A 12,139-nucleotide genomic window follows, 5' to 3' on the forward strand; every position below is an offset into this window, starting at 1 on the left:
CTCAAACCAGAACACATTTGTAGACTTTTCTAACCACTTTGAATTATACTCTCTCAAATTCTTTCTTGAAATTGGACACTGCTAAGCATACTTTATATGAAAAGATGTATCTGTTTTCAGTCCCCTCCCCTCCCATCATCCTACATAGCTCAGCATCTTGAACATGAAGATTTCCCAAGAGACCCAGGAGGAAAAGTATAACAGAGAATGCATGCCAAGTGACCTGTCTGTTGGCACAGCCTGCTGTTTCAACTGTTAGACCACCAATATTAATCATCAAAACATGGGAGTCTTATTCTGTTAGAAATAGACTGAAATTATCTAAAAATCCAAATAGTTGCATTCCTTACTATTCCTGTGGAATGCCTGATTTACATGTTTGCCATCACTGTCACAATCAACTGGTTAAATTCCTGGAACATTTGACTAACAATAATATTTTATATGTTATTTTTCATTTATTTTTTGAGGCACAGTGACATGTAGTCCATCTAGGCTGCCTTCGAACTCCTGATATATCTGCATCACTTCTACAATACTGAGATTATAGGCATGAATGTCATAACTGGCTTTTTATCTGTTCTTCATAGTTTAACTGTTCAATTTAAAGGCAAGGTCAACCTGACCTTAGATGGGAGGCCCTGGGCCTTTATGAGCCTGCGAGTGCTTTATTACTGTGCCTACTCTTGGTAGTGGAGACTCCGCTCCCTGAGCACTGCAGGAGTCTCAGCAGGGGGAAGGAGGCTTGGTAACAAGTTCAGACTTACTGCTTTGTCATGAAATGTAATCCAAATTCTTCAGGTTGCAGGTCAATAAATAAATGAGAAATTAACATTTTAAGCAAAATAAATACTTTATTGTTTTAATGGTTTTTGTTTCTTAGAGATCAGCCTTTATGTGATATTTCAAATATTTATAAACCTTTTAGATAGCCTTTCAAAGAATGCTAGTATTTCAAGCACTTTGACTAAAATTTCTCACATAAAGTAACATATAGGAATTGAAGATTACAAATACTAAAATACTAATTTCTAATAACATTTGTATGTTACTTTATACATTTATTTGAAACATAAAATACCGGATAGGACACTTTTTTTTTAAAAAAAAGAAAAACTAAGACTTTTCTGGTTAAAACTGAATTAAAATCATTTAGGCATGAGGAAAACAAATCTAAATCTCATTTTGGAAAAAAAAACCAAAAACCAGCTTATTCATTTCTATTCTATCCATTCAAGTCACAGATCCCATTATCTTGACAATACTATTTAGTCTAAAAGACAGAGAAAATGTCTTAAAGTAAGACATCTGGACAATGCAGGGATACATAGTGTTTACCATAAGGCACATAGCTATAAAATTACATTTGTTTGGGCAAAGCAACAAGGCTTACAGTGTAAGAACATGAAGTATCCGTAGGTAACCTCATGAGATCTACCCTCTTGCTCAGTAGATTCCTCAAGAATTGAGTGCATTTTTAACAACAGAACTGTTTGTCTTCTTGGAAGCGACTCAGTGAAGAGCAGTAGAGGGAAAAGTCATTGGTTGCTTCAAGCTCTCAGAAGATGAATCTGTTATTGCACAGTAAATACCTCATAGAGGTCAGTGTTGTCCAAGCTAGTCTGAAGAAATATGTTACTTATAAGCTGATTATGTCTGGAACTCTTCAAGTTTTACAATTCATTCTATGTAGGACATCAACTGGAAAAATATTGACAAACAAATAAATACTAGACTTTCAGATGGACAGTCTGATAGTTTAGAAATGAGCCAGAAAAGTGCCTAAGTTTCTACGTATGTTTTTAAGTTTTTATGCATACAGAAATGCGTACAGTCCATTGTGTACAGGAGAAAGTATCCTCCAGGGATGAGCAATACCTCCACCAGCAGAAAGCACTGTCAATGCCAGGATGACAGCTAATGGGATCCATCCCAACCCTAAGAAGAAGGAAATGTGAGTATTAAACATTCTTCAAATACTATTTTGAAAGTTTTTTAAAAATGTAACATTTATTCAAATAAATCCATATATATATACACACACACACGCATATACGTGTATTTGACTGTCTATCTTCATATCTAACTCTCATCTATCTATCTGCACATACATGCATACACATATGAACACTTGCACATAATTCTCTGGCAGCTGTATATTTTTTGAGAGTTAATTGTCTTTTGAAAAGAAATCCTCTGAGCTGGTTATGACATAACTTATTAAAATATTTTCTTGTTTCCCACAGCTGAACCATGTGTCGCACATTTCATGTGACAGGGACATAGAACACGTCCACTGTGACAGTCCGTGCAGACCACTGTTCCTACTATGCTCACCAGCATCTCTGCTAGGGATACAGTTTATAAAACAGTTGTAGTGATTCATCTCAATAAGGAAACCGCATAAAATTACTTAGTAAATTGTGATTAGAAATGGATCTCTGGAATGTCTGTATAAAAAATAAAAATAACACGGAAAGGTATTACAATTTTTTGACTAATTCTCAAACTCTTGCCCATAAACTGTACATTTGAGATATAATTTAATTAATATTAAAGTAAGCTTTGGGTCTAAAGCCCAATTCCAGGATTTATTTACTATAATGAAATTCCAAAGTAAACACACATTGTAGGCAGTTCTGTTCTTAAACTGAGCTGTCTATACTTTACATGAGGTTACATGTGGTTTTATAGTGTAGGACAACTAAGACACACATCATGAAAAGAAAAATTTAACTAAAGATAACAAACTGCCCTAAAACCAAGAATTTAAAATAGGTACCAATTCATATCTGGTTAAATGAAGGAATTAATAAATATTACCTAATAAATTCCATTCAGTGACTGTCCTGCTTAGAATTCGATGCTTTACTTGAAGACACTGCTGCCAAAAGGCCACTTACAATTTCTCGCCTAATCTCCCCAACAATAGACTCTTTAATCTATAATGGAAAAAGAGAAAAACACACAACTTAATAAGAGGACTAAGATTTGTTTTTTTTTGTTTTTTGTTTTTTAGTTTTCAGAAATAAATACATCCCACTTAATTGCTATAGTTAGATAATCACAGAAGGGGCCACGGTGTTCATGGCAAGCACAAAGGTGCTCACGGTGCAAGTCCACCCTCAGCTCACATCAGACTCTGCGGTCTGCTGCAGCATAACCCAGCCAACGATAGTATGAAAATAATCACAGTTCTTATAGGACAAGCAAGATAAAACCGTCTCGTAAGTTACTTCACAACGACCTGCAGGACTGAATGTGAGGCTCGCACTGTGAAATCAACAGGATTCGTGCTTCTAATGCTCAGAAAACCTGGAAGTGCAAAGGGATAGGCAGGCAGAAATATTCTGCCTGTTTTCACCAACTAAAAACTGAATATCTAGAGAAGTTATATATTGTTTTAATCTAACATACATTTTAAGTGGACAGAAGAAACTTTCATTTAATAATAATTATGTTTTAAATATTATAAACATACTCAAAACAACAATCCACTAATAGTATTCTTTAGTTTTACAGTGTGCTTGTCACCTGTCTACTTTAGGTAAGAACTTTCATCTTAGGTTGGGGAAAGGCCAGTCAGTAAAGTGCTTACCACATAGGCAAGAGGATCTGACTCTGATCCAAGAACCCATGCAAAAAAAGTCAGTTGTGGTGATGTGTACTTGTAATTCGGGCACCAGGGAGACAGGTGGGTCCCTGGAGCTCCCCCATCTGTCCGTCAGTCTGTCAGTCCAGCCTAATGCATGAACTCAGAGTCAGTGAGAGATCTGTCTCACAAAACAAAGTAGAAACATCTTGAAGATGACACTTGAGGTTGTCCTCTGACTTCCACAGGCACATCCACATCCACAAACAGACACTCAAACACACACACGCGTGCGCACACACACACACACACAGAGAGAGAGAGAGAGAGAGAGAGAGAGAGAGAGAGAGAGTCATTTTGCTTTTGAGGAAAGCAAACAGACCTGAGGCCATGATCATTTGAGCTAGGATTTTCTTGTCTAGATGTCTAAGTACAACATAAGACTACTTTTCTTTCCAATGATATAGCCTCACCTCCAAATAGCTCTTTGTAAAGGCTTTAAATGTGCATTTCCTGAGTAAACTGATAATGCATTCCCAAATTAGTCCTGTGCTGCTTTCAACTAACTCTTAAATTTTCTACAATTCCACAATTTCCTGTCAGCCTGATCTATTTCCTAACACGTTCCTAAATACACCCTGAAAACATCTCGATTGAAGTCTCTCTAAAAATGGCTCTGCCATGCAAAACTGGGACATAATACCAGACTTCTATCGACTCTTCATAGGGGCGAATCAGGGCTGCAGCGATGGCTCCGTGCTAAATGCGAGCCTCGCACCAAAAAGACAACAGAAACAAAAGCTCCTTCACTACCAACCACTCACGTGGCTACACATGCTAATAAACATAGCTTTTTAAATTTATCTCTTACCACCATTTTTAGAATAGTAAATAACAAAGTTTTTAAAATTCATAGCATTATAGGTCCATTTTTTAAGTAAGTAAGAAAAATGAACACCAGATGGTCATAGCCACAGTCTATAAGGCAAATACAGTAGGTAAGAAAAGGCCAGTGCAAATCTGCATTTCACAAGATGACAGGCAAGTCTTTCTAAGGCAACTATAGTCAGACAAACTTTGCTACATATCCTGCCTGCTCATCATTCAAACACAAACTCGCTAACTAGTTAGTTAGCACACGATATACCAATTAAAAATTAATGCTAAGCATTTTGGGTAACACGGATATTCCTGGCATAAAGAATGAAAGAATACCTAAGACCCCAGCAGGGTGAAATGCATCTGTAGTCCCAGTCATTCGGGGGCTGGGACAGGAGGGTTGCTTAAACTCGGGAGCATGAGTATATCTTGAGCAAAATCCGTCTCAATAAAAAAGAAAATAAACAAACAAACATGACTCTCTACTGTCAGGCGTATTTTACGATAGATGGGAACACACAATGATATTGTCTCAAAAACAATAAAAGGAGGTTAAGTGTGGTGGCGCATGTCTTTAATTCCAATGCTTGGCAGCAGAGGGAGTTCCAGGACAGCCTGGTCTACAGAGAGTTCCAGGACAGCCAGTGCTACATAGTGAAACCCCTGTCCGGAAAAAACAAACAAACAAACAAAAAGACAGAAAAGTGGCTACATCTAAACTAGCACTAAAAATAACACAATGCCTATAATATCTATTTCATAACTAATCATGGAGAACTCTTAAAGTTCTAAAGTCCTTCATTTTATACAGAGACAGGAGGGTTCAGGAAAGACAATTCTAGGGATGGTGGTAAAACTACCTTTGTGAGCTCAATCTCCAAAAGGCTGTGCAGACTTTAGAGGGGCTACCTGACATTTAAAAAGGGCTGTTGACTGCAACACAAGTGACTTGCTGGTGTGACACGGGAGGGTGCATCTACAGTGCATGAGAAGCTGTATTTTTACCAAAACACGTTTCAACATGTCAGATGAACTGACAGTTGTAAACCAAGCCCAGAAACTTAAACAAACACAGAAAACCTTTACTAAAAGCATGGCAATTTATGTTTATTCTTCAACATTCAATGTTGAATTTGCCTCTGTGAAAATGACACGTTCACATATCCAAGATATCGTCTTTTTATTCCTACATATATGTACATTTTCTAAAATATATGTAAATAGCTTCAGGCCCCGATCACACATACCATATCACAATGATTGGGGCAAATTCAAAGGCCGTACTGACTGTGTTCTTCCCAACTGTGTCATGCAGACAATATGAGCAAGGGAGTATCCTCAGTCTGACAAAAGTGTAAGTGCAGACTGTGTATTAAACCCTTGTCTGAAAGGGCTTTGTGTCCGCTTTCTCCTTCCACAGTGGGGCTCCTTGAATTAGCGCACTGTAGTAATGAGGTGCTCAAGACCTCACATGGTGCCACAAGGGGAACAAAGGCCTGAGAGTCACCATTGTTTCCTTGCAGGGACTGCAGGAAGAAGCTTCCTTGACTGCGCCTGCCAAGCCTGTTTAATCCTCACCTGCAGAACTCTTCCACCCAAGGTAGAGCTCGCCATCCTGAATGGAGGCTTTATTAGTGAGGCTCAGGGAACACAAGTTTATAAGGAAGATAGAATTTAATTTTCTTGGTAGCAGATACAAGAAAGTAAGAACTTGAAATTTCGTACCATGGACATTTAAATTTAAAAGGTTACCAGTCAGAAATAAATGGAGTATGGACTACTCAGTATTTTAAATATTTTGTAAATAAACTTTTAACATAAAACTACCTAGCTGAGCTATGATAACAGGAATTGCTTTTGAATTTTAATGAGCAATGGCCAGTGTTATCTATGCATGTATGTTCTCAAAGTACTCCAGAGAGTTTGATTTGCTAAGTATATCAATATTGTTTGTGCCTTGTTTATATAGGGTAAGCCCTTCTTTGTAGCCAGCAAGGGGAAGTGTTAAGGCAGATTTCCTTCAAATGGTACCATTCTGAGCTGAATGGCTTCTCCTGAAGGGTTTAGTAACACATTCTAAAGAGTTCATCAAACATTTGCCCAGCATGCCAATTTAAATGTTGACAAAGTATAACATCTTACATATTTAATGGGAGATTCCTATAAATGATTAAGTAATTCTCTAGGACCAAGGCGGCATAATGGAAACAAATGACTTCTTCTATGGTCTGTACTATTGGCCAAAGAATCAATGTTCTGGTCTAAAGTGAGCAGTCTCTTCCTAGGAAATTACCTGCAACAAAGATCAGGCCAATGCACTTTTTAAAATGAGAGCACAGGCATGCATTAAAGAGCAACCATGCCAAACGAGCAATAGGAAGTCATGTCTTCAGACCTTCCTGATTAAAGCAAGCTAAGAGGAACAAAAGTATCAGAATTTAGTAAAAGAAAAACAGAGTTAGCAAACGTGCCATGAGCAAATGCACACAGAGTACTTACTTAATCTAACTCAAGGACTGTCCTGTGCTTAAATACGCACCTAGGAACAGGTTCCTCCACACAGGATACCTGACTATGGAGGCCTGATGTCCACTTTGCTAAATGTTAGCCAACCATAATCAATAGACAAAACTAACTCCATTTGTAGAACAAATAAACGTGCCGAATTAAAAGCTTCCACTAGTCTACAGTCAAGTCCAGAGAATACACAAGAACCATGCAGCCTGAGCTACACTGATTTTGAAAACGGGCGTTTGTTCCAACATGTCAGAAATCCTGGGTAACATGCATGTGACACAAATGTCGTGTCTGCTTATCTGCACTTCATCCTCAAGATGCACGAGTGGCCACAGAAAGCAGCTTTCAGCTGAACCCAGGAACTCAGAACACAAATGCAGACGACTTACCCATCTACCAACAAGGTCAGCCCTGCGCACAGCCATTCCTACTCACACCTGGCCGTGCAGCTTTGTCAGATTGCAGACCATCTTCTCCCCACACGACAGTAACCCACATGCACCGGCCCTCCCAAGCCCCAGTTCCACAAGCACAAGTCAAACTTTCCCAAGGTCCAAGGAGCATTTTTACTGTGGTATGGTCTGCTTCCAGACTGTGCAAGTATGCATAAAGCCATGCTACTGTTTTGGTAGTTTTCATCTAGTGTTGCTGATGAAGTCTGGAATGTCGTCTTTCCAGCACTATTCTACCCAGACAAGCCCTGTGGTTTTACTGCACATTTCCACAGCATGTACAACTTCAGGATGACATCATACAATTTCTACACTTTTCCAACCATCAAAGGAAAAAGAACAAATTCTTCTCAATCATTAATCTCCTACTTATCTCATGACAACTGGAATTTATAAAATGACAGCTCTAATTCTGGAAGAGGTCTAAAGAGCTTTCCTGCCTTCCACCTTTATGAACAGCTTCTGCACTAGAGTGGGACCACCCTGCTGAAATCCACAGAAACACGTGGGGAGTGGGAAAGCTCCTGCACCCATTGCAGTCAGCCTCACACGTAAGCAGCATCTGAGCAGCTCTACCAGGACACGCATGCCGGACGCACGCCCAGACTCGACCCACCTCCCGTATGACTTGCTGCAACTCATCCTGCTCCACGTTCCGATGCATTTCCTCAGCAGCTGGCAGCAGCTCTTCTTGCTCCTCCTCCAGGTGAGATGTAAGTCCCACAACCTGTGAGGTTTCCTCAGCTGCTCCAGCTTCCTCAGAACTTTCCAGCTCTGGAGGTGTCTGCACAGAGCCTGTTCTGGAGGGGGCTGTAGGCGTCAGGGCCACAGAGGCTCGGAAGATCTTCTTTCTCGCCACTAAGCGGGCTCGGGGTTTGCTTCCCGAGTTGCCAGAAGGCCCTCGGGATCTTCTGGTGTTGTGGGAGGGGCTGGAACAGACGGAAGATGACTCTGATGTGGCCTGAGAGAAAACGGACTCTGAGCTCTCTCCAGGAGGAATTTCAAACCCCATCTCTCCAAGTCCCAGGCCCAGCTCCGACTTCAGGTACGACTGCTCCCGTATCAGTTCTGTGACCTGGGGGCCAAAACACGGTTCTTTACTCACAAGACGAAGACTGGTAATTAAGAAGGCTAAATTCCCAGCTATGCTTGCTGTCCCAAACTGCATGGGTTCTATTTCACTATCTTACCAACTGGCCTATTTCATTTCCAAAAACGAATTTAAATTCACAGTAATCTCAAGTCGTAACTTGGGAATGTAAGAAACACAGTGAATTGTACTAGTTAACACACAGATGTATGAGTTATTTCATGGAGGAGTAATTAATGAAAAATAAAACAGCTGCTCAGAAGGCTTTGACAGTGAGTCTGCAATATAATGACGATCACATAAGTCATCTTACAGATTCTGTGTGGACCTTCATGTACAGGAAAGGATCCTTGGAGGGTAAACAAAGTGTTTCTACAGTGCATACTTCCTTCATGATATGGAGACAAATCACTATCCCAATGAAGCTGGCTTTCTAGGGGTTCAAAATGGCACTAGATTTCTAAGTGGCAAACCCACTTTCAATAAATTTAACTTCCTAACCTCTGTATTTAAAAACAGCACGCCTTGTATAGGAACGGGGCAAACTGCACGCTCACGAGATGCCCCGGGGCCTGGGGAGGACAGAGACTTACTGGCTCCATGACGTTCAGTGGAGACGGGCAGGACAAGTTGTCAGCACTTCTACTGCCGCACATCCCCTGAGAAGTAAGGACAACACACGCGCTTACACATGGACACAGTTTCTCAAGCGGCAAATGTGTCACAGGAACATCACTTGATGTCCCAAGCACTGTAGTCAATCAACTGCCGTGAGTTCCACCAGATGTATCACTGTGACAGCTGCACAGACATCTGCTGCTCTGCTCCCAACACACTTCTCAGAACGATGGCTCAAAACCACGGAAGTATGCATCCGTAATGATTTGGAATATTATTTTATCTATGAGTATATACAGCTTCCTTTGTATATTTCTAAACATACATCCATTTTTAACAAAATCAAACATGAAAAAGTAGGATAAAATTCAAAATTTCAAATGAACATATTTTATAACTCGAAAGCTAGTGGCAACAGTCAGAACACAATGGTGAAGCTCAGACCCCATGGGGTGCGCATTAGAGATACTGGGGTGACAGAGCATGAGGACAGAACACAATGGTGAAGCTCAGACTCCATGGGGTGCGCATTAGAGATACTGGGGTGACAGAGCATGAGGACAGACAGCGTCCCTTTCTTCATTCCTGTATACACGGACCACATCATGACATTGCACTTGGTTCCTTAAGGAGACGGGAAAGGCACCGGGGGCACTGTCAGGGGATAGGGCGTGTATCTGGCCTAGGGGAGCCCTCAGGTTCAATCTTTAGCATCAGAACAAAAACATAAAGGAAAAACCCACAAGGAATGGAAAGGAACTACACTAAAACAAAGAAAAAATTCAAAGGCATAGGCCATTTACTTAAACAAGGAGGCCGGTGAAAAGGAGTAATATACTATGTTCTTTGGAGTTACAAGCAGGGATTTTTCCTTCAAAAACAGAACTTTTATGTTGATCTTTGCTTTTTCTTTTACTGAAAATTATCATTAAAATTTTCAATGTATTTCTAATTATACTAATTATGAAACTTACCATACTTTTTACATAAAACTAATGTGTATAATGTGAAGGTAATTAAGGCAAAATTAAATCTTCAGTAAGTAAGATGAAAACTACTTGAACATCATGCATGGTTCTAAAGCCATTAAAGCCAATGGTTAAACAAATCACACATTATGAACAACCCTACTTGGGACTCTGGACCCCCACAGCGTACCGGAAGCACAGAGGATCGGAAAGGGGAAGGCACCCGGACTGCACGGAGCTGCTCATCCAGGCCCAGCAGCCGCTCCTCCAGCTGCATCTCCAGTTCCTGCAGCTCCATTCGGACAGAGTTCCTCAAGCCCTGCAGCTGATCCACTTCATACCTGCAGATTGTGAGAAGCGGAACTTTAGAAAAAAGTAGCCGAGTGATTTCCAGTAGTGACTAGAAAAACTAGACACTTGAATACTGTGAACTAATGAACGTTTACAAAAGATTGCAGTTCCATCAATTTGGACAGAAGCAACCCTGAGGTAATGAATAGGTCTTTTTTAAAAAATAATTTTTTATTTTTATTTCATGTGAATTTGTGTTTTGTCTGCATGTATGTCACATGTGAAGGTATTGGATCCCTTGAAATTGGAGTTACAGGCAGTTATGAGCTTCCATGTGGGAGCTGGGAATTGAACTAGGATCCCCTGGAAGAGCAGCCACTGCTTTTAATTGCTGAGTCATCTCTCCAGCCCATGACTAGGCCTTTGATCCCTTGCACTGTCACCTCTGTAAAGCACACTACTAAGAGTCTTGCTTGGCACACGGGGGTGCAGGTATTACTTCAGTAAACTCTCTCTGCCTATCTCTTACCTACACTGCTTCGCCAAAGACAGAGTTCACAGAGTGTGAACCAAGCGATGCTGAAGGTCCGCTCTCTAAAGACAAGCCTCTGACTTCAGTAACGAATGAAGCTTTACCTGTCCTCCTCTGTCATATGAGGGTACACCATGGTTTGCTGCCGCAGCATGGCCAACTCCAAGTCCATCATCTGCGTTCTGAACAGATTCAGGCTCCGCCTCACGACTTGAAGCTCCTGAAAGGTATTCTGAAATGCAACAGAACGTGACTCCACCTCCAAGTGACACTAACGACGCTGCGATGGGAACGGTTGGGAGGGAACTTACTTCATAAAGAGGTAGGACAGACGGCTTCGGAGTGCTGTATGGGGCAGCAGCAAGATCAGGTCCTCTCATCAGGGGGTACTTCAAACAATGAAACAGGATTAAAAGTCAGGTCAAAGTGGCTACCGCCAAGTTCTCTAAGGTGCTAAGGCTCTTGTTAGACATGCATTATCATTTCTCTTTAAGCTAAATCAAACTCAGCAATGTTTTATACTACAATCAGCAACGAAAGAAATTATTCTCTAATACTACCTATTATTCTTAAATATTTCAGGTCCAAATTACTCTGCTTAGGAAAAGAGGCAAAAGTGGTGTGTGTGTGTGTGTGTTCACAGAACTCCCTTCTTGCCTTAAGAAAATTAAGTAGAAAGCCAACTGAGACTTGGGGGTCTGGAAGCAAATGCAATAGCAGACTATATCACACTGGTGTGGCTGCAGAGAACAGCCAGCAGCATCACACAGACTCTCAGTGGGACGTATTCTATTGTTATAGGCAGAGAAGACAGAAAGTTGCCTTGCCCCATCTCACAATGTAAGGAAGAAAAAAAGAGAAAGTTAAAAAAGAATAGCGTAAATGTGTACATGTGAGTATGTGTGAGATGAGCATGTATGTGAGTGTTTGTGTTAGTGTATGTGAATATGTTTGCAATGTGAGTGTGTGTGGATGTATCAGTGTGTGCAGATGCTCAGTATGAATGTGCTTGTGAGTGTGTGTGTGTGAAAGAGAATGTGTAGGAGTGTGTGAGTATGTGGTAGGAGGCTATGACGTGAAAAGAAGCAAAAATCCAGTGGGCTGAGCTGAACTTCAGACACCACTGAAGCTTTACAGTCCAAGCAAAGAGCGGCAAGGCCAGAGCTCTGCAGTGGGAAAACGGCAGCAAGATCACCTGAC

The 12,139-nt window shown here is 40.7% G+C and overlaps 1 protein-coding gene across 2 annotated transcripts in view; it reads right to left on the reverse strand.

Annotated features, from left to right (window-relative positions):
* Positions 1–860: 860 nt before the first annotated feature.
* Itprid2 (ITPR interacting domain containing 2) overlaps positions 861–12,139 on the reverse strand; it is a 33,906-nt gene continuing 22,627 nt past the window's right edge. For both annotated transcript variants that reach the window (XM_057754962.1, XM_057754963.1), the window contains 7 exons: positions 11,251–11,328; positions 11,044–11,171; positions 10,307–10,457; positions 9,124–9,189; positions 8,057–8,515; positions 2,824–2,942; positions 861–1,938 (listed from right to left, as the gene is read on the reverse strand). In XM_057754962.1, coding sequence (XP_057610945.1) covers positions 2,838–2,942; positions 8,057–8,515; positions 9,124–9,189; positions 10,307–10,457; positions 11,044–11,171; positions 11,251–11,328 — 987 coding nt within the window. In that variant the 3' untranslated portion in view covers positions 861–1,938; positions 2,824–2,837. The remainder of the gene's footprint in view (positions 1,939–2,823; positions 2,943–8,056; positions 8,516–9,123; positions 9,190–10,306; positions 10,458–11,043; positions 11,172–11,250; positions 11,329–12,139) is intronic.

The sequence above is a fragment of the Chionomys nivalis genome, chromosome 22, assembly GCF_950005125.1.
Source record: "Chionomys nivalis chromosome 22, mChiNiv1.1, whole genome shotgun sequence".
NCBI classification, from domain to species: Eukaryota; Metazoa; Chordata; class Mammalia; order Rodentia; family Cricetidae; genus Chionomys; species Chionomys nivalis.